We start from the raw sequence: 26,655 nt of genomic DNA, 5'->3' as shown, positions 1-26,655 counted from the left end.
TGTAACAGATCATACAAATTGTAATTCATAACATATCATGCCAAATGGATGATGAACATCCATAAATGAATACTTACAATACCAAATGTAACATATCATACTAATATGCATATAACATATTTTCGTTTGCTATATTACGTCTACCCCTGAGTCCAGGTTGGATTTATATAGCCAACTCCTCAGCTGCCTGGACGTCCCAGATTTCGACCGGTCGGGAAGAGCTCAAAGCGCATAGGATTTGACAGATGTTCGAAACGGATAAACTGCCCCGCAAAGAAGAGAGTATTGGCGAGCATTTCGGATTTACATAGTAGTAGCCTATATACGACAAAATGTCTGGACAAAATAGTGCGAATCCGTGTAATAAATTCCAAGCCAACATTTTTTATAAAAGTAAATGTCAGAACTGCTTCAAGTCTCAGGAGCTGCATCTTCCGACTGATCATTGTAAGGACCAGGTAAGTGAACAAACACATTTTATGTTTTTATAGTTTTAATACTTTGGCTATTAGTCTTCTGAATGTTGATGACAGATAGGCATGCACTCAATGTTATATCAGACAGAGACATTCCTTCATATTGTGTCAGGTATCACGTTCATTAGTGAAATTGAATGAACAGACACAATATCTTACATGTTGTAGAAAATGAACCAATTTGACTGAATGGCCCCAATGCATGAGTCAAATATTTGTCACCACATGCCTCACACACTTTTGTAAAGAGACCTCAACTGTCAGCACTCAGCATGCCATATGTTACAACAGGTTATTATTCTTTCAGAAAACATATACACCATTGCTATCTGGTCCTTTTGTGCTCATCTCTGTGTGCCTTGTAAATTTAGAGCCATTGTTCAATGGGCCTCAGCTAAGTAAGCTCCTGTTTTAAAGCATCTGATTCAGGTGTGAAGGTTAAGTATAAAGTATTCAAGTCTGTTGGAATTTGTTTTTGAGGAAAGAATTGTCTCATGTTGAGAAGCTATCTCATGTTGAGAAGCACTCATAACACAAGGAACAACACTCTCTGACTAAGAGTTGAGTAAGTTGAGTAACTGGCAGAGAGTCAGAACATTCCAGTCTTTGGGGACATCTCAAATAGAGCAGTTTATCTTCTCTTTTCCATGTCAACAAGATTACCCCTGCCTCTTATTTCTGACCTATTGCATGGACATACTTAATATGTTGACACATTTTGTAAATGCAGCATAGCTGTCACGAGTTACAAAGCCAGAACCCAGAAGCAGACCAGGACAAGGTAAGTTGAAACGAAGGTGAGTGTTTATTTACAAATTCAAGAGTGATGCTGAATAATCCAGGGAACAGAGCGGGCGGCGTTGATTAGTTGTTGGGGGTGCAGTGGTTGATCCCGTCATGGCTCGGCAGCCGCCGACTACCAGGCAGAGGTTGGATGAAGGCTCCGGGACAGTGAGGTTCATGGCTAACGATCCGGCAGGGAATGGATGTTAGGCCAGAGCCTAAGAAGGGTGATGATCAGGACCAGGTGTGCAGATTGCTGATGGGATGCAGGTGCGGAAATCAAGAGAGCTCCCCGGAGCGTTCCAGAACCCTCGGGAAACTGGAGATCACGAACAGAAAAACTAGTCCACAGACAGGACCCGACTCAGACTGCCGGGATCGTTACAGTACCCCCCCTCCGACGAACGCCACCGGGCGGACTCCCCGGAGCGCCAGGATGGAGGCGGTAGAAGTCACGGATGAGGTCAGCATCTAGGATCTGTCGCCTGCGGGAATCCAACTCCTCTCTTCCGGACCATACCCCTCCCAGTCCACGAGATACTGGAAACCCCGGCCCCGCCGTCTGGAATCCATAATGCGTCGCACCGTGTAGGCAGGACCACCTCCGATCATCCGAGGAGGAGGAGGAGGAGGCGGAGGAGGCAACAGAGGACTGAGGAAAACAGGCTTGAGGCAGGAGACATGAAAGGTGGGATGGACTCTGAGCGTCCTCGGGAGTTTGAGTCGAACTGCCACCGGATTGATCACCTTCTCCACCACAAACGGACCAATGAACTCGGTAACAACTTCCTAGACTCAGTCCGTAAAGCGAAGATCCGTGTGGCCAACCAGACCCTATCTCCGATGGTATAGGTGGGAGCGGGGATCCGCGACGATTCGCCTGGAGCTGATACCGGTCCGAAACTCTAAGGAGTGCCTTTCTGGCCCGATGCCAGGTCCGGTGGCAACAACGAATATGGGCCTGAACAGAAGGCACTGAGAGCTCCTTCTCCTGAGAAGGGAACAAGGGAGGTTGGTAGCCATACAGGCACTGGAAGGGAGACATCCCAGTGGCAGATGTAGGGAGAGTATTGTGGGCATACTCAACCCAAGGCAACTGAGAGACCCAGGAGGTGGGGGTTGGAAGAGGCCAGGCAGCGTAGCGTGGATTCCATCTTCTGGTTGGCTCTCTCCGCCTGACCATTAGATTGGGGGTGAAAACCAGATGTGAGACTGACTGTAGCTCCAATGGCCAAACAGAAGGACTTCCAGACAGCAGAGGTAAACTGAGGCCACGGTCGGAAAGCGATATCACTGGGCAACCCGTGGACCCTGAAAACCTCCTAACCAGGATCTCGGACGTCTCCGAGGCAGAGGGAAGCTGGGCAATTGGCACAAAGTGGGGCGAACTTGCTGAATCTGTCCACGATAGTCAGAACGACCGTGTTCCCCTCAGAAGCGGGCAACCCAGTGACAAAGTCCAGGGCCAGATGCGACCATGGTGCGCGGGGAATAGGAAGGGGTGAAGTAGTCCAGAGCTGGGCGATTGGTACCCTTATTCTCGCACACACTGGACAGGCAGCAACATAACCCGAGTATCCTCGGCCATGGCAAGCCACCAAAACGTCTGCGAAGAAAACGCCATCGTCCGAGCCACGCCAGGGTGACAAGCCATCTTGCTGGCGTGGGGACCATTTGAGGACCGCCAGGACGAACCGACTCAGGCACAAACAACCGACCGGGTGGACCGTTACCGGGACCGGGCTGCGTCCGAAGAGCCGCCATCACCTCCTCCTCAATCTTCCACCTAACAGCTCCCACGACGCAGTTCCGGGGAGAATTGTCTCGGTCTTGGACCCACTCTCCTCCGTCTTGGAGAACATCCGAGACAAGGCGTCCGCCTTGCCGTTCTTAGATCCAGGTCGGAACGTCAGGGAAAAAATTGAATCGTCCGAAAAACAACGACCACCTGGCCTGGCGGGAGTTGAGACGTCTAGCCGATTGCACGTAAGCAAGATTCTTGTGGTCAGTCCAGACAATAAACGGTTGCTCCGCCCCCCTCCAACCAGTGGCGCCACTCCTCCAAGGCAAGTTTCACCGCGAGAAGCTCCCGGTTACCCACATCGTAATTCCTCTCCGCAGGCGAAAGGCGACGAGAGTAGTAGGCGCAGGGATGGAGTTTACTGTCCGTGGAGCATCGCTGCGACAGGATGAGCGCCAACTCCCACATCAGACGCGTCCACTTCAACGACGAACTGACGGGCCGTGTCGGTTGAGAGAGAGAATCGGTGCGTTGGTGAATCGCCTCTTCAAATCCAGAAACGCTCGATCCGGCCTCCGGATTCCACTTGAAGCTCCTGATACTGGAAGTCAAGGCAGTTAACGGAGCGGCCACACGGCTGTAATCCCCGGATGAATCTGCGGTAGAAATTCGCAAACCCCAAAAATCTCTGGAGCTGCAATCTCGTACCGGGCTGGGCCCATTCCAGAACCGCTCTAACCTTCTCCTGGTCCATCCTAATCTCTCCCCTGGAGATGATGTACCCGAGAAAGGATGTCGTGTGGGCGTGAAACTCGCACTTCTCGGCCTTCACGAACAGGCGATTCTCCAACAATCGCTGCAGAACCTGCCGGACATGCTGGACGTGGTCGGAAGGTTCCTTCGAAAGATCAGAATGTCATCCAGGTAAACAAACACAAAGAGACCGATCATATCTCTCAGGACGTCGTTCACCATACTCTGGAATACCGCTGGAGCATTGGTCAGTCCAAACGGCATCACCTGATACTCGAGTGACCCATCGGTGTATTGAAACCCGTCAACCACTCGTCTCCCTCTCTGATCCGGACCATGGATACGCATTGCGTAGGTCTAGCTTGGTGAACACCGTAGCACCCTGTAAGGAGTCGAAGGCAGAACTCATCAAGGGCAGGGGATACTTGTTCTTGACCGTGATGTCATTCAACCCCCGATAATCAATACACGGTCGAAGAGAGCCATCCTTCTTACCCACAAAGAAGAATCCTGCCCCCAGGGGGTGATGACGAGGACGAACGAGACCAGCAGCTAGGGACTCCTTGATGTAGGTCTCCAAAGCCTCACGTTCAGGGCGGGAGATACTGTATAACCTTCCCTTGGGGTAGACAGCTCCAGGAAACAGGTTGATGGCACAATCATATGGTCGGTGGGGAGGGAGTGACAGAGCCTTCTGCTTACTGAACACTTCCCCAAATCGTGATATGTCTCGGGAACCAGGGACAAATCTGGGGGTTTAGCCTCAATCACCTGACTGGGAACCGAATGGGGACAGGCAGTCTTGAGACAGTTAGCATGACAATCAAGGCTCCAACTGCGTTACCTTGCCCGTCACCCAATCGAACGTGGGATTGTGTTCCTTCAGCCAGGGGTATCCAAGGACCAGAGGAACATGGGAAGACGGCAGAATGAAGAACGAAATCATCTCCGAATGATTCCCGACAACAGCATCTTAACCGGTTCAGTCCTCATCGTGATACGTGCCAGACTACTGCCGTTCAGAGTGGTCGCTTCAATGGCTTCGGCAATTGCTCCTTGGAAAGCCCCAGCTGTTCCACCAACTCGGCATCAAGAAAGCTTCCATCGGCACCTGAATCGATAAAAGCGTTAATCGCTAAGCTCTGATTCCTGTTCACAAGGGTAGCCGGGAAACGGGGTCTGACAGAGGTACTGAGAGGTTGAAACTGGCTCGCTAAAAGTCCTCCCAACCTTAGCGAGCCGGGCAGTTTGACGACCGCCGGGAACAAGTGGAGATGTAATGTCCCGAGCTACCACAGTAGAGGCAGCAGTTGGTCTTACGTCTATGTTGACGCTCCTCCTTGGTTAACCCGTGCCGCCCCACTTGCATGGGTTCAGAATCGGGAGAGAGGACCTCTCCACTAATCCTTTGTGGTGGAGAATGATCGACGTGTTCTGGTCCACCACCCGACCCGACTGGGAACTGAGAAGCTGATCGACTGGACGGACCCCATTGCTTCTCCCTCCTTCGCTCTCGGACTCGATTATCCACCCCGAATAGACAAGGCTACCAAGCTGTCCAGGTCACTAGGCTCCGGATAGGAGATCAGCTCATCCTTGAGCTGCTCCGACAGACCCTGGTAAAAGGCCGCTTGCAGAGACTCCTCATTCCACCAACTCTCCACAGCCAACGTCTTGAACTCGATCACAAAGTCGGCCACGCTGCGAGTTCCTTGGTGGAGCGAAAACAGGCGCCTAGCTGCGTCCCTCCCTCGGACGGAATGGTCGAAGAGCTTCCTCATCTCGGCCGTGAACCCCTGGTATGAAGCCATGCAGGGGTCTTGTCGTTCCCAAACGGCTGAAGCCCACTCAGCGCTCGACCACGCAGCAACTCAATCACAAAGGCTATCCTAGCCTTGTCTGTGGCATAAGAGTAGGGCTGTAGATCGAACACTAACCCACACTGCATAAGGAAAGAACGGCATCTTCCCAGCTCCCCCTCATATTTATCCGGCGTCGGAACCTTGGGCTCACGGAAGGACACCGCTTCAGACGCGGCAGGCGAGATGGGTGAAACCGGTAGTGGATCCTCCACCGGAAACTTGCGCTGATTCTGGACCTCCGTCAGACCGGTAGAAAGGTTCCGAACTGCCAACGCGATCTCCTGTAGCTCCGTGCTATGATGGCCCAACATCTTCTCCTGATGGGTAATGGCATGGCGAACAGAGTCCAGGTCCGCTGGGTTCATTACTGGCCGGATCGTTCTGTCACGAGTTACAAAGCCAGAACCCAGAAGCAGACCAGGACAAGGTAAGTTGAAACGAAGGTGAGTGTTTATTTACAAATTCAAGAGTGATGCTGAATAATCCAGGGAACAGAGCGGGCGGCGTTGATTAGTTGTTGGGGGTGCAGTGGTTGATCCCGTCATGGCTCGGCAGCCGCCGACTACCAGGCAGAGGTTGGATGAAGGCTCCGGACGAGTGAGGTTCATGGCTAACGATCCGGCAGGGAATGGATGTTAGGCCAGAGCCTAAGAAGGGTGATGATCAGGACCAGGTGTGCAGATTGCTGATGGGATGCAGGTGCGGAAATCAAGAGAGCTCCCCGGAGCGTTCCAGAACCCTCGGGAAACTGGAGATCACGAACAGAAAAACTAGTCCACAGACAGGACCCGACTCAGACTGCCGGGATCGTTACAATAGCACTATAAGAACACTGAAGCACGAACTGGCACTGGCTAAACCTACAAAGAACATTCCCTAAAAAGATAGGATTGTTATTCCTTTGTCATTCAAAACGTGAATGAAAGGGAATTGATGCTCCCTGCCAGAAAAAGCCAAGCTCCATAGGATGGCATAGAAAAACTATTTCATGGGATAGAACCTTCACAGGTTAAGATCAAGTAGGCTTATTTGAGATCAGATCCTGAGCATTTTGCATCTCAGAGGACCCAACTCATTTCTCCTTGTGTTCCCATTCTTGACAGGCCAAACCCATCTATGGAGGCTGGCTCTGCTTGGCTCCTGAGGGGACAGACTTTGACAATCCAATTCAGAGGTCAAGGGTAAGAGAATGAAAATAACTATCTATTCTTGGACTATGTTGTACACAAACATATCAATCGTACTAGACTATATTCTGATAAACCTACAAGTTATTCAATATTTTAACATTATCCATAACAACTCTATCTCTAAATGGCAGAAATGGCAGCGTCGATTCTTCATCCTGTATGAACATGGCAGCTTGAGCTTTGCACTGGACAAGTTGGTAAGATATTCTGTATTTGAACACACCAAAAAGCTAAGCAAACTAGACCAGCCAACATAAATAGAGGTGAACTACAGTAAATTGTCCTGATGTATGTTTTAATGTTTTATGAGTGGATTCAATGCATCTTTTGGCCAGATGTTGTGTGTAGCACCAGAGCAGATGACTTGGGCTTAATCTCTCCTCTAATGCCACATCCCCCTCTCCCACTGATCTTCTGAAACCTCCTCCTCTGCTCTCTTTCATGTCACTCTATATAGCCTATATTAAAACTCAGTTGTAACGGGTAACGTCTTGTTCATGATGACCTTTAACCCTCCAAAAGATAATTATATATTTTTTGTTATATTTAAAGATGGTGTACTAAAGATACCATGATTAGCATCATAATCTGTGCCAGAATTTCCAGTCAGACAAAATGATTGACATTGTGTATCATTCCTTTAGACAAGCACTCTGCCACAAGGCACAGTGAACATGAATCTGTGTACAGAGGTGATTGACGCAGAGCCTAAGACAGGCCAGAAGAACGCTTTGTGCGTCATCACACCTGAACAGGAGTTGTTTATCCGAGGGGAGAACAAGGAGATCATCAATGGGTCAGTAATACTTATTTGATATTACAGTGTGATATGATATCACTACTGACTTAACTTCTCTGATATTACAGTATGATACGGTATCACTCCTGACTTAACTTCTCTGATATTACAGTGTGATACGGTATCACTCCTGACTTAACTTCTCTGATATTACAGTGTGATACGGTATCACTCCTAACTTAACTTCTCTGATATTACAGTGTGATACGGTATCACTCCTGACTTAACTTCTCTGTAAATTCTAGTATTTGATGGACAATACTTTGAATCCCTGTCCTGTCCGTGTTGTTTTGCTTTTACCAGCTGGAGTGAACAACTAGTTGTTTACCCACAGACCTATAAGCAGAATCAGAAGAAGAAACGTAAAGTAGAACCCACTACTTCCCAGGTGACAACTTCTTCTTTTCATAACATTGTGACCAAGATACCTGGTCACCGGTGGCCTAAATACATGTTTGAAAATACTGCAGAAAAATATGTCAACTATATGTCAACGATGTGTTATGCCTTTACACATTATGATAATGAGGATGTTATTGTGTTCCATCAGGAGCCCAGCCCAGCAAAGATGGCTGCCACTGAGCCCAGTTTCTCAGTCATGGAAAGTGGTGACCCTCGCTCCAGCCTGTGGCAGGGAGAGCGGCCTGGTGGGGGTCCGGATGCGGCCCCTGTCTGGACTGTGACAGATACTGATCCCCCGGGCCTGGACGAGACCCCTGCAGGTGTGGAGGAAAGACACCAGCCAACACACATACACACACACACTCAGACAGGCTTTCATGTCTGTCAGACATTCACAGCCATTTCCTGCCCTCTAACACTTTCTTAACTTACTGCAGGTGGTCATGCATACAGGATGAGAATGTTGGCCTTTATTAGTGGACAGATTAATTACCAGTGTAGTAGTTATTTAAAGACTAGAAAAGGATACAAGGCTCATGGTAAACAATATTCTCTAAAATATTTCACAGACACAACTAAGATGAATTATGCGAGCAGAGCAGACATTTCTCTTAATAGCGGTCATGTGATGAACGGTAAGTGCACACTAACTATGTGGAGGCAGACTTATTGGTGTGTCTGGACCTAGGTTATAACAGAGAGCAGGACCAACTCCTGTAGTGTAGACTGCCTGTAGGGGACTTCATTAGGCTGATGTAGGTTACAGATATTAGAGCTGCTTTTCCATGGCTTGGGAGCAGATGAAACGGAAAACAAACTATAGGCATCTCTTTAATGAGCTGTGGTCCGCTAGGTGCAACTTTAGAGTGACACTATGTAGTGGTGTCCCTCAAATGTCTACTATGGTCAAAGGTGACACTTCCTTAGATGGGAGACATTATAGTGACTATCTGACCAGATTCCTCATATAACAAGTCTTAAAAGTTAGATTTTTCAGAACAGGATTCTCATAAAAATCTTGCCACTGTCCTGCTATTTGTGTTTCGGTCCACAAGCAATGACCTGCAGTATCACGCAAAACATAGACCTAACCTGTGCAGTCACTGAGAAAAGTGTCTGAAAACAACCCTCTTTATTTAATAACTCTCCTCAGGTCATGATTCCCTCTACCTCCCTTCAGCCTCCAGTGACTCCCTGACCTTTGACAGTAGTCTGCGACTCTACAACGGCTCCTGTATCAGTAGCTCTGTGAGTTCCCTGGACTCTGTGGCTAGCGAGGGGACTGACACCAGCAGCGACAGCCAGCCCACAGAGCCTACGCCATACAGAGGCCTCCCACCTGCCAACAAGAACAACAGGGCAGAGAGAAGGTGAGAATCATGGAGCAGAAATTTAATCAGTTGTGTCTGATATTGGGAGATCTATAATGAACGCAACGTTCTTGGACATTAGTTAAAATGTTATTTATTTGGTTTTGTATTTGTTGTGTGTCGTCATGCGAATGCTAACAGGCATAAAACTGGTTTGGCAGGGGCTAGGACCAAATGTGCTAGCAATTAGCACTAAAGGACAGCAGATGCCTCACTGTTTCTCGCTGTATAAAATGGTACACACATTACACACAGCCCAACAGCACATCAAAGACCCATATCCTTCCATTAGGGAGGTAACGCTTTTAAATATAGCTTATAGAAGCACTCCCAGTTTGTGCCCTAACTAACAGCATATATAGTATTTGGGCTATGTGACGGGAATACCTCCTTGGTCTGTGTGTTTCATTCATTGCCTTCTAGGGACAGACAGAATCCTTGCCCCGAATAAGGCCTTGAAATTCCTAAAGGATTGTGTAATTAGATATTTTTCAGGAATTCTATTTCTGAGTTCCTCACAAACTGCCAGTCAACAGAAAGTAGGAGAAATGTCAAAGCAAGACATTATACTGACTGAGGGCACAGTATTATGTTTGTGCCAACTCATACAGATACACACATGCCTCAACAGGAATTTACCATCCCTGTTATAACAGGAGAGATGCTACACCCTCAGTTTATTAAAGATTCGCTTTTGTGGTTATATATACAAACTTTCAATATCAGATTCCTTTTAGGGAATTCCATCTATGTAGTATCTGCTCTCTTTCTAAACAAAACATGACACTGGAGGTGAAGTGCACACTTCCGACTCAACAATAGCACTAGATGGATGTAGGTGACATGGATGTCGTCAGGCTAGGCCCAGTTTGGGAGTACAGAGCAAGCGGTGGTGACATAATTCAGCTGTCATCCTGACATTGTTCCTGCTTAAAGTGATGTCACAGCCCACCTGTGATGGGCCATGGAGGACGCCATGGCTGTTTGTTGAATGACAGACCTGATTTTCCTGCTTTTCAGCTGTTACAATGAGCCAGGGAAGGCTGGGAAGAGTGCTGTGGGAGAGGACCTGGGTCAGGCTGGATCCAGGAAGGGCAGGAGTGAAGCTCGCAGCAACCAGAGAGAGGTATTAGTCACACCATCCCAGTCTTTTTACACTGCAATCAGTCCTCCCAGTCACTCCCTGTAAGGCTTGTCACATTCCTCCACTATAACACCATCACTCAAACCACACCTCATAATCCAAAGAGTAACCATAGCATTTAAGAATAACAACACCTGTTACCCACCAGGAGGGCCCAAGGCAAGCATTGCCCTTTTGGCAGACCCCTTTAGGACAGTGTCCAATGAATACAGATATAGATTACACATCATTGATGGAGTCCATCATTGTTAAGGTAACGTACACATGTACACCGCACATCTGGTCCCGCTAGTTCTCCATTGGGCTTGTTTGGACATGACTCATAAGACCAGGTGTTGGAGAGGCAAAGACGTCACCTCACACGTTTCGGCCCTGGCCTGATTGCATAGTGTGTAAGGCTCATGGACAGGGATGAAGCGGTACTCTTACATTCCACACTGTCAGGTGTGTGTGTGTGCCACATGTGTCAATGTATATGTGTGTGTCAACACTGTCAGGTGTGTGTGTGTGTGCCACGTGTGTCAATGTATGTGTGTTTAGTTCCGTACCGAAATGCAGGTGATGAGAGTTTGGCATGACTAAGTCAGTCCTCCCATCAGCCGTGTTGAGGCATGTGTGCGTGTGAGTAAGACAGAGAGAAGAAGGTGAATAATTCACTACTGTGTTTTGTTCTCTAACTAAACTGGTTTTAATGCTCTGACGGGGCTCCATCTGCACTTCATGTTGTGTGTTGTAATCTCAGAATGGCATTCCTCTTAGACACATTTTCCATTTACCCTAAACATGGATACTATGTAATTAGGGATCTGCCTGTGAGACCCAGACAAACCTCTGCTAACTCATAACAGTTATGGTATCTTACAGTACAATGTCCCAGACAAACCTCTGCTAACTCATAACAGTTATGGTATCTTACAGTACAATGTCCCAGACAAACCTCTGCTAACTCATAACAGTTATGGTATCTTACAGTACAATGTCCCAGACAAACCTCTGCTAACTCATAACAGTTATGGTATCTTACAGTACAATGCCACCCAAGGCTTTCATATCCTATCTATATACTGCTGCTTTAATTGACATCAGAATCAAAGGAAGGCAAAGGACAGATATTTTAACTGTGAGTTGTTGTATCTGTAGGGAGCTGTTGTATCTGTAGGGAGCTGTTGTATCTGTAGGGAGCTGTTGTATCTGTAGGGAGCTGCTGTTGTATCTGTAGGGAGCTGTTGTATCTGTAGGGAGCTGTTGTATCTGTAGGGAGCTGTTGTATCTGTAGGGAGCTGCTGTTGTATCTGTAGGGAGCTGCTGTTGTATCTGTAGGGAGCTGTTGTATCTGTAGGGACCTGTTGTATCTGTAGGGAGCTGTTGTATCTGTAGGGACCTGTTGTATCTGTAGGAAGCTGCTGTTGTATCTGTAGGGAGCTGTTGTATCTGTAGGGAGCTGTTGTATCTGTAGGGAGCTGTTGTATCTGTAGGGAGCTGCTGTTGTATCTGTAGGGAGCTGCTGTATCTGTAGGGAGCTGTTGTATCTGTAGGGAGCTGTTGTATCTGTAGGGAGCTGTTGTATCTGTAGGGAGCTGTTGTATCTGTAGGGAGCTGTTGTATCTGTAGAGAGCTGTTGTATCTGTAGAGAGCTGTTGTATCTGTAGGGAGCTGTTGTAGCTGTAGGGAGCTGTTGTATCTGTAGGGAGCTGCTGTTGTATCTGTAGGGAGCTGTTGTATCTGTAGGGAGCTGCTGTATCTGTAGGGAGCTGCTGTATCTGTAGGGAGCTGCTGTTGTATCTGTAGGGAGCTGTTGTATCTGTAGGGAGCTGTTGTATCTGTAGGGAGCTGCTGTTGTATCTGTAGGGAGCTGTTGTATCTGTAGGGAGCTGTTGTATCTGTAGGGAGCTGTTGTATCTGTAGGGAGCTGCTGTTGTATCTGTAGGGAGCTGCTGTTGTATCTGTAGGGAGCTGTTGTATCTGTAGGGACCTGTTGTATCTGTAGGGAGCTGTTGTATCTGTAGGGACCTGTTGTATCTGTAGGAAGCTGCTGTTGTATCTGTAGGGAGCTGTTGTATCTGTAGGGAGCTGTTGTATCTGTAGGGAGCTGCTGTTGTATCTGTAGGGAGCTGCTGTATCTGTAGGGAGCTGTTGTATCTGTAGGGAGCTGTTGTATCTGTAGGGAGCTGTTGTATCTGTAGGGAGCTGTTGTATCTGTAGAGAGCTGTTGTATCTGTAGAGAGCTGTTGTAGCTGTAGGGAGCTGTTGTATCTGTAGGGAGCTGCTGTTGTATCTGTAGGGAGCTGTTGTATCTGTAGGGAGCTGCTGTATCTGTAGGGAGCTGCTGTATCTGTAGGGAGCTGCTGTTGTATCTGTAGGGAGCTGCTGTTGTATCTGTAGGGAGCTGTTGTATCTGTAGGGAGCTGTTGTATCTGTAGGGAGCTGCTGTTGTATCTGTAGGGAGCTGTTGTATCTGTAGGGAGCTGCTGTATCTGTAGGGAGCTGCTGTATCTGTAGGGAGCTGCTGTTGTATCTGTAGGGAGCTGTTGTATCTGTAGGGAGCTGTTGTATCTGTAGGGAGCTGCTGTTGTATCTGTAGGGAGCTGCTGTTGTATCTGTAGGGAGCTGTTGTATCTGTAGGGAGCTGTTGTATCTGTAGGGAGCTGCTGTTGGTCATGTGTTTGAAGCTGGGCACTACCACTGTACAGTATCTCCTGAGCCAAGTGCACATCTGTTTGTGAAATGACAGTCACCATGTTCTCAGACTGGCTCCTGGTGATTAAGGTGGTGACCAAAGCATAAGTACCAGTCTGTCTACTCCTGACAACAACAAATACATGACCAGCATTTAGGATTAACAGTGCAGTATAGAACACATGTACAGTCCATACTGGTACACAGTATGCACGTTGTACTAGATGTAGAAAACATACTGTTGATGTCACAGGAGGCTGCTGAGGGGAGGACGGCTCATAATAATGTCTGGAATGGAGTAAATGGAATGGTATCGAACACGTGTTTGATACCATTCCATTAATTCCGTTCCAGCCATTACTATGAGCCTGTCCTCTCCAATTAAGGTGCAACCGGCCGCTTGTAGTTGATGTTTCACAGACTACTGCTGGTGTACTGTATATCTTTCTGTTTATATTATGAGATACTGTATGAACTGTTGAACCCAGTAATATGATTTAGTTAGACACACCATACACAGCATGGCCATCCCATGGGGTCAAAGGTTGAATGTTTAATCTCTGATTAAATATACAGTCTCCCTCTGTAGGATTTTCCTCTTAAATTCCTGCCCGGCAGAACATCTTATCCCATGTGATAATTTATGTTCCTTCAGTTCCAGTGTTTTTTTGGGGGGTATTGGAATTAGAGGTCAAATGCCTGTTCAGAGTTCACTCTGTCCCCCAGGCTCAGATTCCCCAGATAGGCCTACTTCCCTTTTCCCATCCTATCCTAGGGAAAAGGGACTTCATCGGAAGACAGCAACAGTCCAGAATGGTCAGTGTTTGTCGCCAGGAGGCTAGTTCACACTGCTGCCGGGAGCAGAGTGTTCTCTCCCTGATGTTACTGTTATGTGTACTTGGATAGTTTTCTATGAAAATAGCTGGGCACAGACAAAGAATGTTCTGTATTTACTGAAGTCATTTTTTTTTTATTACGTAAGAGTGAAAAGAATGAGGCTTTTGAAGGCTCAAGTAAATGAGAAGAAAATCTTGTTTCATATGGTGCCGCTGACTCTAGTTTCATTTAGCGGTGGCTAATCTAGACTTAAAAGGGACTCTCTGTGTCACGCCCTGGCTCTGGGGACTCTAATATGTTGAGCCAGGGTGTGTAAAGTATATGTGTTTTGTTCTAGGTTTCACATTCTAGTATTGTTTGTCTATGTTGGCCAGTGTGGTTCTCAATCAGAGGCAACGTGATTCAGCTGTTGCTTGTTGTCTCTGATTGAGAACCATACTTTAGCAGCCTGTTTCCCCACAGAGTTTGTGGGATCTTGTTTCTAGTCTGTTGTGTTAGACCGTGAACTGTCACGTTATCGTTTTGTTGTTTTTTGATCGTGTCTCTAATAAAGAGTATGTTTGCCTGCAACGCTGCGTCTTGGTCCTCATCTCTGTTAGACGATCGTGACAGAAGATCCCACCAGAACTGGACCAAGCAGCCTAGTGAGGAGCAGAGAGGGTGGACTTGGGAACAGTGGAGGAAGAGCTTCGACTGGGTCAAGCCGAATGAGGAGCTGAATGGCGGGAATTGGAAGCAGAAGAGCGAGAGTTGGGCGAGAACTATAGAGGCCTGGCCCACGGGGAAGAGAGACTCCCAGAAATTTTTTAGGGGGGGGCTCACGACGTCGGGGCAGCAGGAGGCCGCGAGAGAGCGGCCCAGCGGGTTGGCAGAGGAGGCCGCCAGGTTACGGGGCCACTGGTCGAAGAGGGGATGGAAGGTGTAGAGGCACGGCGAGAGGTACTGGGGTGTGTTGCCAGTCCGGTCCGGCCTGTTCCTGAACCCCACGTAGGGCCAGTGGTGTGTGTTCCCAGTGCGGTCCGGCCTGTTCCTGCCACTCGCACCAAGTCTACGGTGCGCGTCGCCAGCTCGGCCCGGCCTGTTCCTGCTCCCCGCACCAAGCCTGTGGTGCGCCCGTCCAGCCCGGTCCGGCCCGCTCCTGCTCCCCGCACCAAGTCAGTGGTGCGTTTACGTCAACCCGGCTCGGCCCGTTCCTGCTCCCGCACCAAGTCAGTGGTGCGTTTCGTCAGCCCGGTCCGGCCCGCTCCTGCTCCCGCACCAAGTCAGTGGTGCGTTTCGTCAGCTCGACTCGGCCCGTTCCTGCTCCCCGCACCAAGTCAGTGGTGCGCCCGTCAGCCCGGTCCGGCCCGCTCCTGCTCCCCGCACCAAGTCAGTGGTGCGTTTCGTCAGGCCGGCTCGGCCCGCTCCTGCTCCCCACACCAAGCCAGTGGTGTGCGTGCGTCAGTCCGGCCGGCCCGTGCCTGTTCCACTGGTGGCTGGTCCGGCACGGTCAGATGCTTCACGCCGGAGCTAGAGCAATCCGCTCCACCAGTGTGCAGTCCAGCTCCGGCCAGCGGGGCCAGACCGGACCAGGGGTACTTTGGGGGTTGGAGAGGAGCGGGGATCAGGCCCGGGCCGGATCCGCCGCCTAGCGGAGTGCCCACCCGGTCCCTCCCCTGTGGTATTTGGTGGGCGCGGTCGGAGTCCGGCGCCTTTAGGGGGGTACTGTCACGCCCTGGCTCTGGGGACTCTAATATGTTGAGCCAGGGTGTGTAAAGTATATGTGTTTTGTTCTAGGTTTCACATTCTAGTATTGTTTGTCTATGTTGGCCAGTGTGGTTCTCAATCAGAGGCAACGTGATTCAGCTGTTGCTTGTTGTCTCTGATTGAGAACCATACTTTAGCAGCCTGTTTCCCCACAGAGTTTGTGGGATCTTGTTTCTAGTCTGTTGTGTTAGACCGTGAACTGTCACGTTATCGTTTTGTTGTTTTTTGATCGTGTCTCTAATAAAGAGTATGTTTGCCTGCAACGCTGCGCCTTGGTCCTCATCTCTGTTAGACGATCGTGACACTCTGATGTGTTGTTAGAGCTATTTAGTTAGCCAGGATGAAACCCAATATGAGGTAGCTTTGGTAGGTAACAGACAGGGATGTGGGAATCTTGTCAAGACAGATTTGGGACTTTTAACATCCCTGGGCTTGTGAGACTGGATGCCAGGGGCCATCAGGGATAATACAGCCTCCAAAGTATTTTCATACACTCCCCAGCCAAGCCCAGTCACCAGAGTGGAACTCATTCTTAATGTGAATAAGGTTTAATAGCCCCTGTATAAAGAGCAGTTCCTCTCTCCTGCTGTGACACAGCCTTACATCTCACAACACTGCCTGCCAGAGACCTGCCATGACTCGTAGGTTCTCTGCTTGATACAATGCACACGTCCAAGCTGTCTCAGTCATGATAGAGTAAAGGGGAAAAAAAAGAATCTCATTTTTTATTTGCAGCAAGCTTACAGTAATACAGGATATGATCACATTTGCTAACCCATTTTACACCTTCTACATTGTTACTTCAGTAATTGATAGTGTCCTGTTGTTACACCCAGAAACTGCAGTCGTGTGGAGATCTAAGCCCAGGTCAACTCACCATCCCTCCTCCTCAGAGAAGAGCTAAGTCACTGGACCGCAGGACCTCGGAGTCTGTCATGACTGTGAGTGGTTGTTACTTTTGGAATTCCTGTGCACTGAAGGCATGGGGTCAAGTTGTAAAACATGTCAGAAAACTGTCACAGTTCAAACAAGGATGCTCTCATAATTCAAACAAGTATAAATGAAAGCCCCAAGTGGATTGACAGCAGTTTACTTTTATGTTGAAGTGTCTGAAAACAACTGTATGACCGTGCCTCATTGGCCTCCTGACTAACTTACTATCTTATCTTCCTTACAGCCTGATTTGCTGAACTTCAAGAAAGGGTGGATGGTGAAACTGGATAAAGGGGATCAGGTATAGGAATGGACAGATCAAGAATGTGTTTTACTTCACTGAACACCTTCCCACATTTCTACCCCAAAGGCACATGGATGCTGAATGTGTGCATGTACATTTAGTGATTTTGAAGGTGCTGTGGGTCCTTGCTATGAAGGTGAAGCCTGACTGTTCAAATGTATTATGTAGGTTTCTGTATCTACTATCCCTTATAATGTATTTCTGCTCCCCTCTAGTGGAGGAAATACTGGTTTGTGCTGTCAGCTGACAGTCTGAGGTACTACAAGGATTCCCTTGCAGAGGAGGCAAGTTCATGTTCATTTTCATTTTTACTCAATGCAGTGCACACAGAGATGTGATTTTGTGATGACAGAGAAACATGTTGTTGGTATTTTCTCTTCCCAAGTCTTGAATTGATGTTTGTCATCTTCTCTTGTTAGAACTCAGATCTGGACGGGGAGATTGACTTGACCAAGTGTCATAATGTCTCAGAGTACCAGGTCCAGAGGAACTACGGCTTTCAGATCCATGTAAGACTAAATCTATATCTACAAAAATCTTAATCAACAGATGAATGTTGATCCATTCTATACATAAGTCTCCTATACTCAATCAAAGTAATATTCCTAATGTCTTCCCTCAGACCCAGAAGTGTGTCTTTACTCTGTCAGCCATGACTGCAGGGATACGGAGAAACTGGATCCAGGCCCTCATGAAGAATGTCCATCCATCTAACGCTCCTGATGTAGCCAGGTAAATGCCATCTGTCATACCACCCTCACTACTACATAGTAATACATTAGGAGCCTACCACCATTCTATAGTAGTGATGGGATGGTCTGTACCTTTGTTTAGGCAGAATGCCTCGTTTCCTCGGTCAGTAAGTATTTGTATTATTCTGTTGTGATTGTAAAGCAGCTTGCCAGTCCATAGTATCCCCTGCAGCCCATCAGAGTCCCTGGCCCTCCCTAAGCCAGATGTGACCCAGGACTCCTCCCCCTCCTCTGAGGTCCCTACAGAGAGAGTCCAGGGGCCCAAACAGAGCCGCATCCGTGAGAGGAGACGCGAAGGGCGCTCCAAGACCTTTGACTGGGCTGAGTTCAGGCCTATGGTCCTGCTAGCCTCTGAGCAGGAGGTGCAGCAGGAGGAGACAAAGGAGCCTCTTCAGATGGAGGTAGGGGACCTGGAGAGGAAGAGGAGGCGAGAGGAGAGGAGGAGGAGGTATGACAGCATGCTAGGCTTCCCTATGAGAGACATCAGTCCCAGTTCACCCAGGACTCACCAGAGGGTGCAGAGGGAGATTGAACAATGCTGGCAGCAGGTGGAGAGGACTGCCTATAGACAGGAGAAGACTGTTCCATTGTACACTGAGTCCAAGGGCAAGGATAAAGAGGATATGGGGATTCTACTGGAGACCTACAACAGGAGGGTGAGTCTGTGTATCTCAACATTATTCCTAACAGGAACAATGTTAATGTTATGAGATGCTTTCTCTGCTGCTGGTTGGCTTAACGGTGGACGTACTGTATCTCTGTGTCTTGTGATTAAAGGTTGAGGAGTTGAAGGGCCAGTTGGCAGAGTCGGACCATTGCAGGCTTGAGCTGGAGGCTCATTTGAGCACTGCATTAGGACGTCAGCATCATGCCTCCCTGCCGGTAAGGCAAAATATATATTAGCCTATACACTGAGGGAAAAAAGTATTTGATCCCCTGCTGATTTTGTACGTTTGCCCACTGACAAATACATGATCAGTCTATCATTTTAATGGTAGGTTTATTTGAACAGTGAGAGACAGAATAACAACAAAAAAATCCAGAAAAACACGTCAAAATTTTTATAAATTGATTTGCATTTTAATGAGGGAAATAAGTATTTGACCCCTCTGCAAAACATGACTTAGTACTTGGTGGCAAAACCCTTTTTGGCAATCACAGAGGTCAGACGTTTCTTGTAGTTGGCCACCAGGTTTGCACACATCTCAGAAGGGATTTTGTCCCACTCCTCTTTGCAGATCTTCTCCAAGTCATTAAGGTTTTGAGGCTGACGTTTGGCAACTCGAACCTTCAGCTCCCTCCACAGATTTTCTATGGGATTAAGGTCTGAAGACTGGCTAGGCCACTCCAGGACCTTAATGTGCTTCTTCTTGAGCCACTCCTTTGTTGCCTTGGCCATATGTTTTGGGTCATTGTCATGCTAGAATACCCATCCACGACCCATTTTCAATGCCCTGGCTGAGGGAAGGAGGTTCTCACCCAAGATTTGACGGTACATGGCCCCGTCCATCGTCCCTTTGATGCGGTGAAGTTGTCCTGTCCCCTTAGCAGAAAAACACCCCCAAAGCATAAAGTTTCCACCTCCATGTTTGACGGTGGGGATGGTGTTCTTGGGGTCATAGGCAGCATTCCTCCTCCTCCAAACACGGCGAGTTGAGTTGATGCCAAAGAGCTCAATTTTGGTCTCATCTGACCACAACACTTTCACCCAGTTCCCCTCTGAATCATTCAGATGTTCATTGGCAAACTTCAGACGGGCCTGTATATGTGCTTTCTTGAGCAGGGGGACCTTGAGGGCGCTGCAGGATTTCAGTCCTTCACGGCGTAGTGTGTTACCAATTGTTTTCTTGGTGACTATGGTCCCAGCTGCCTTGAGATCATTGACAAGATCCTCCCGTGTAGTTCTGGGCTGATTCCTCACCGTTCTCATGATCATTGCAACTCCACGAGGTGAGATCTTGCATGGAGCCCCAGGCCGAGGGAGATTGACAGTTCTTTTGTATTTCTTCCATTTGCGAATAATCGCACCAACTGTTGTCACCTTCTCACCAAGCTGCTTGGCGATTGTCTTGTAGCCCATTCCAGCCTTGTGTAGGTCTACAATCTTGTCCCTGACATCCTTGGAGAGCTCTTTGGTCTTGGCCATGGTGGAGAGTTTGGAATCTGATTGATTGATTGCCTCGGCTCCCAGGTGTCTTTTATACAGGTAACAAACTGAGATTAAGAGCACTCCCTTTAAGAGTGTGCTCCTAATCTCAGCTCGTTACCTGTATAAAAGACACCTGGGAGCCAGAAATCTTTCTGATTGAGAGGGGGTCAAATACTTATTTCCCTCATTAAAATGCAAATCAATTTATTACATTTTTGACATGCGTTTTTCTGGATTATTTTGTTGTTATTCTGTCTCTCACTGTTCAAATAAACCTACCATTAAAATTATAGACTGATCATTTCTTTGTCAGTGGGCAAACGTACAAAATTAGCAGGGGATCAAATACTTTTTTCCCTCACTGTACATAGTATAGATATGCTCTATATTTCCATCTAAAATACTTCCACTTTTCAACAATGATAACTACCTAATTATAAATTATTGTCTTGTCTCTTCCTGTAAGCTTGAGGCCCTGTTGTGCCCAGAAGCTGATCTTCCCTCTTTGAAAAGCCTGACTGACATGTACAGGGAGACCAGAGAGCTCCTCCAGCAACAGGAGCTGAAGAGACAGAACATACAGGAGCAGCTTGGCCTGTCCCTGTCATCAGGCCCTCTGGAGAAACACAGCTCCCCTGGAACTCACCCATCACCACCACCCAGCATCTGGCTGCATGGTACCGAGGGATACCTCCAGGAGCTGGAGAATCTGTTCCCTGACTGCTCTATATCAGTAAACACACCTGTCATGTCACCAACCTCAGACACAGAACTCTCATCTGACTCTGTGCCTCAGAATGGAAGTGAGAACAGAGGGCCTAACTCGGGCAGTGAAACCAGCTCTCAGAGACAGTTTGAAAACGGAAGCCATCAACAGACATCGATTCCAGAATCGCACACAAAGAGTTGTGCATGGAGCCCAGATTCACTGAGCATGGAGGAAACTCAGGAAAGCGCAAACAGCATGACAATAGACAACCTGCTATGCTCTGAGACACCCAGGCCCACAGAGGAGTACGTAGACCCAGACCAGGCCATCGTGATGAGGAGACTATCCCAGGAGGTAGAGCTGCTCAGCAGCCAGAACGAGGCCCTCAACCAGCGCAACCAGGAGATGCTCAACCAGCTGACAGAGGCAGACAGAGAGATAGAGAGACTGAAAGCAGAGCTTATCACTCAGTACAGTGGGCCCCAGTTCCTCCCTGAGGCGGAGCAGCACAGCCAGGCCAAAGTGGAGGGCCTGGAAAAGGAGCTGCGCAGGAGAGATCAGCAACTCCAGGAGGCCCAGTCCCTACTAGCCTCAATGGACCAGCATCTGAAGGAGACAGAGGTACAGCTGCAGCTCAGGAAGGTCACTTTCAAAGGCCTGGGCTTCCCAGCAGAAGAGGAGGAGGAAGAGGAGGATGAAGAGGAGGAAGCTGGGGAGGAGAATATCAACACACACCACCTTGGAGAGAAGGAGCGGGAACACCTTCAACAGTGTCTGCAGGCCATGGAGGCCAAGCAATTAGAGCTAGAGAGACAGCTCCAGCACACAGAACAGACTTGCAGGGAGCTGCAGACCCACAACACTGAACTCAGAGAGGCTGAGAGGTTGTACACCCAGAGAGCCATGGAGGCAGAGGCTGACATCGTAAGGTTTAATGAGGAAGTAGAGAAGGTAAGGACGGTGGAGAAAGAAAGTGGATTGAGGTGTAGCAGTGAAGGCAAATGGCAGGAGGAGGTAATATTGGTTTCAGGTGAAGAAAGGGTTCAGCAAGTGGTGGAAGGGATAATGTTGATGTCCAGAACCTTAGGGAGAGTAGCGCAGGTGATTGACAGGTCAGATATGAATGTGGTAAAGGTGCCATTAGATAGAAAGTGTTTGGAGGTGAACCAGACAGTAGTCAGGCAGTTTCACTTAGAGGAGGAGTTTTGGGGAAGGCTGTTGAACAGTTTGAAGGTCAACCCATCTCAGTCCAATGAGGATAAACTCACAGATATGATTCTAAGTCAGATTTTAGAACAGATGGTAGTGGAAAAGCAAATGCTCCTCCTAGCTCATAGTCTTTTCTCTCATAATAAGAAAGATTTAAACACAGACACTGGAGGCCTGGACAGGATGAATATATGCAGGTCTTTGAGAGACCTGGACATAATTGGAAACATAGCAGGTGAAACAGGTTCAGAAATGAAAGAGGATGATGAGAGGATATCGAATGTGTACAACCAGCATAATGACACTGATGACTTCATAAGCCGACATTTCACAGAGATCACACAGGAGAGAATTTTCCTGCTCAACCAAATCGCCTCCTCAGTCGGAGCCTCAGCCAATGATGAGCTCCAGTCCCTGGCACAAAGACTTTGTCATTTCCACAATGTAAATGAGCCCCGGTTAGCTTCCATACACTGCACCGCCATGGAAGCCTTCTCATCCTATCGTCTCAGTAGGCTTAACACTCTACACAAGAGCCAACTTCAAGAGACTCAACAGGGACTGCTCATTGCTTCTCCTTTGATGTGTAGCAGATGTGCTGGGCTGCTGAGTGAAAACCAGCAGCTTGGGGCCAGACTGTCAGACCTGGAGAGACAGTGGAGTTCCTCAGTGGGATTAGGGATGACCACCCTGAGGCAGGGAGAACACATAGACTCACAGCAAACAGACACAAAGCTACTAGACACTGCAAGTGAGCAGAAGACAGAGACGCCTGCAATAAATGCTGCAGGTAAAATGGAGGTGGAAAGCCCAAACCAGGGAGTGACTGCAGTAGAGGAAGTGTGCAGGGTTAGAAGGTGTGCGGAAGTGGTGGAGGGTGACTACCTGACCAACAGCATGGAGAGTCCAATGATAAAGGTGGAGAGTAAGCTAGATGAGGTAGAGAAAGGAATCCAGGAAGTTGATACTGATAAGGATGTAGAGGAGAGGAGCACTGCTGAACCCCATGAAGAAGCAAACACTCTGGGGGAAGAGGAGCTGGAGATTGTGTTATCATCACTGAGAGGTCGTGTGAAGGATCTGGAGGAGCAGCTGTCTGTCATGGCCGACATTAAAGCAGAGCATGATGGGAGAATGGCATCTCTCCAGCTGAAACATAAGGAGGACATAGAAAAGCTAAAGGTAGGACAACGCCCATAATAACAATTGTCAATAATCATCAATGGGATTTTTGGTAGTTCCTGAATTCACTAGAATTAAGATGTAATGAACCAACCCCAGGGAGTAGAGTGACCATTATGACAATGGATCTGTGGATGAATCACATAACAGTCCACTGCGTCTGTGTTTGTCCCTCCAGGCAACATATGAGCATGGCTTTGTCACCATGGAGGAGTCCCAGCAGAGGATCCTGGGGGAGCTGCAACACAGACACCAGCAGGACCTGCAGCGCCTGCAGATAGACACAGACAGACTGCTGGAGGAGGAGACGGCTGCCACTATCACAGGTGAGGGGGGCAGTGTGTGTGTGTGTGTGTTGTGTGTTTAAAGGTTAAACGTTTTTAGGTTATTTACAGTATGTGTTAAGGCAGAGTTTCTCAGAATATTGATAAGCTCACATTCCCATGCCACACTAATGGACTGAACATATCCCCTTTTATTATGGCATTAGCAATTGAAGCAATGAAGAACGCTCACCGTGCCGAACTCAAGAGAGAATTACAGAGGGCATGCCATGAAAACAACAATGCAGGAGACGTGAATCTTGGAGAAATATGCAGGCAACACAGGTAAATGTACTACCTGTTGAGCTATGTGGTTGCAAATCATCAAGGAAAGCACATGGCCAGATAGTACACTGGATTGGCTGATAAACACTGAGTTTTGGACTGATAATCTTATGGCTGCTGGGCAGTGTGGCACATGCATACTACATGTCCTTGGCTCTGTATCTGTCTGTCTGTATCTGAACACACAGTGCACCTTGTGTCTAGTCTTGGCCGTGGTTTTCAGTTCACAGGATCGTGTTTTTTTGTGTGTGCACCTGTGTGTGTGTAGTGAGGAGCTGGCCTCCTGTCACAGGGAGCTGGATGTGTTGTCCCAGCAGTACTCTCTAAAGTGTCTGGAGAGCTCCCATTTAGGTCAGGCCCTGGAGGCAGAGAGACAGGCTCTGTGTCAGTGTCAGCAGGAGAACCAGGACCTCAGGACTCGCAACCAGGTCAGTCACATTGTGACCATGTACCCATCACAACTGTTTCTGCTCCAAGCCAACTAAATCGGCTGCCGGGTCCTCTGTCTTAACACACATACTGGAATGCATAACGCATACTGTTATAAACTTCATATCAGTCTGTTACAATACTCTGCAACAAAACCTTGAGGGTCCAATTTTGTCTTTGTCATCAAATACAAAGTAGCAGTGTTAGTCATGATGACTGTGGTTGTCTTTCTAGGAGCTGAGTGGCCATCTAGCTGCAGAGATCACCAGACTGTGCTCTCTGGCTAAGCAGGACGCCTTCCCTCTTAGTCAGGAGAGAGATGTGTATGAGCTGGAGGTAAGTCTTCAATAGTACTTCACTGTACAATACCTATTTCTGATGTTGCTTAAGTATAAAAAAAATTGTTGGCTATAATCTTTATCTAGTCCAGTCAAGTAAAGTTTGATGTAAATTGTATGTACCGTTGACTGGTAACGCCACTAGATGTCACCCTTAGCAACATGACCAACTTACAACCTCTAAAGCATATGACATACTCATGTGCTGTACATTCTGTGCTGATCTATGGCACCTTGGTCCTCTGGTATTGTACCTGTGTCTGGGGCATCAACTGTGATTCTGTGACTGTTAGATCACCCTGCGTGTGAAGGAGTCAGAGGTGCAGTGCCTCAAGCAGAAGATCACCTCGCTCAAGGACGAACTCCAGACAGCCCACAGGGTGAGAGCACAACACAATACACACTGACAGAATAACAATAGCCTCTGTCTGTATAAATGTATGAAGAGTAGACATAAGATGGACAACATACTATTGTCATGCTATTACCATGTATTACTGTACATTTATTAGCATGGGTCATACTCTATTTACCCTGGTAATAGTGCCTGGTTATAACCTAATCCCTGTTCCCCGCAGGATAAGAGGTATGCGACAGAGACGTACAAGGACATCTACACAGAGCTGAGCATCATGAGGGCCACGGCAGAGAGAGACCTGGGACAGCTCAGGGAGAACCTGAGGCTGGCCCACAAAGCACTGGGAGAGCTCTCACCTGCAGTGTACACAGATAATAATGGTATACATGACATTATACTGGTGGCCCGGCCTTCAGGGATTCAGAGATGAACCTCTGATGTGAAAATGACAAGGTTGTTGAGTGCTGCCACTCTGAGGCCAATACCTGCATGACAGTCAAGTCTTGCTGGAAGTTTCCCCACCCACCTCTGGTTTTGGCAGCATCACCAGTCTGTATTGTATAGATGTTATTCATTGCGTAATACTGACAATTTGTGATGAACCTCATTCTGTTATGTATCTTAATAATATTGGATGTATCTGAATTCTCTGACTGTCATCTGTGCGGTTTGCTGTAGCATGTCAGTTAGTCCTTTAGATTTTTAATAACCCTTGACATTCTGTCGATTTCTTACATAAGTTAAAGAAAGAGGCTCTTATTAGAAGTCATCTTGTACAGTTGTGCAGCATAACCCTATAGAGATCTCCTTTGGGTAAAAATGTATAAGAAATATCTGAAACATCTGTTTTGCCCTTTCATGGGCTTTTACAGTGTCTCTTAGTGGTGTTGTTGTCAGTTATTCTTCCTCATACATGCGGTTTGACCTCTCAATACTAACTAGTTGGTTTTAATCCTTATACTGGAGGCAACTAATGGTTTTCGTCCTTCTTTCATCCATCATATACTCCCTAGTTCTGTTAGACTGAAAAATAGAATGGACTGTCCTGGTAATGTAGCCAACATTATAGGCATGGCTGCACCTTGTGAATAATCTTCTGTATTTTTGAATGATAGAATTATGCAAGTTCAGTGAATAGTGTAATTTTCTTATATTTTCTGCATGTTTGCTAAATGTAGGAATGTCAGCGAACAAAATACTATGCCATGCCAGTATGTTAGAAAAGCTGTTGGTGATTCTTTATGTGGCCTGACAGTAATCACTTTTGAAACACAAAGCTTTACCATTATGACTTAATAGTAATGATTTCTGATATCTGTTTCTTTCTCTGTAGAGTATCAAGGAAGGTAACTGGTGCTGAACAAAGAAGAGACACAACGCACAACATGGATTGTTCATCAGTCTATCCATGTTTACACCATTTAGCACTTAGAGATCCAAAGTTATATTGTCAAACATTTTATGTCCTATCTACCGTTTCTATACTACAGAATTTTTAAAGCGCATTATTTGAGGATTCTGTATTTTTACATCATTGTATCTAAACGCACTCTACTATTTAGCCTGTCTACGTTTGTAATGCCGATTAACATTTATTTCATGACGTTTGTAAAATGTATAGAATTATTACACTGCTATGTCCAATCCAGTTACTGAATGAGGATATTTCTAAAGACAACTCAGATTAAGTTTGCCTTTCTTCCCTGTGAAATACAAGAACAATTATTTATGTACTGTCTGAGTCTATAATGTAAAAGTATTATTTGTTTGTGTATGGGTGGTTTTCTTTGGAGGCGTTTATCTTGGTCCTGCTAGTACCCATTTTGCTGTTCTTTATTCCATGTCAAGTGATCTAATTATAAATTAAATGTATTTATTTTTAATAAATGTGTGACCTTTTATCAG

General features: G+C 47.3%; 1 protein-coding gene across 2 annotated transcripts; it reads left to right on the top strand.

Annotated features, from left to right (window-relative positions):
* Positions 1–213: 213 nt before the first annotated feature.
* On the top strand, positions 214–26,632 carry LOC121560421 (myosin phosphatase Rho-interacting protein). Of its 2 annotated transcripts, none has more exons than XM_041873407.1 (23): positions 214–458; positions 6,719–6,796; positions 6,937–7,002; positions 7,450–7,601; positions 7,908–7,992; positions 8,155–8,326; positions 9,160–9,376; positions 10,397–10,502; positions 16,616–16,720; positions 16,957–17,013; positions 17,232–17,300; positions 17,436–17,525; positions 17,639–17,748; positions 17,914–18,424; positions 18,546–18,650; positions 20,384–23,017; positions 23,196–23,343; positions 23,508–23,625; positions 23,894–24,053; positions 24,289–24,390; positions 24,686–24,772; positions 24,971–25,130; positions 26,084–26,632. In XM_041873407.1, the coding sequence occupies exons 1-23, from the start codon at positions 333–335 to the stop codon at positions 26,098–26,100; spliced, it is 5,475 nt and encodes a 1,824-aa protein (XP_041729341.1). In that variant the 5' UTR covers positions 214–332; the 3' UTR covers positions 26,101–26,632. The 2 variants fall into 2 exon arrangements, with proteins under 2 accessions (XP_041729341.1, XP_041729340.1); XM_041873406.1 differs by having other exon boundaries at positions 17,911–18,424.
* The last annotated feature ends 23 nt before the right edge of the window (positions 26,633–26,655 follow it).

Source organism: Coregonus clupeaformis, unplaced genomic scaffold (assembly GCF_020615455.1).
Source record: "Coregonus clupeaformis isolate EN_2021a unplaced genomic scaffold, ASM2061545v1 scaf0461, whole genome shotgun sequence".
Lineage (NCBI taxonomy): Eukaryota > Metazoa > Chordata > Actinopteri > Salmoniformes > Salmonidae > Coregonus > Coregonus clupeaformis.
Note: the sequence above shows the minus strand (reverse complement) of the source record. Positions and strands in the feature narration are given on the sequence as shown.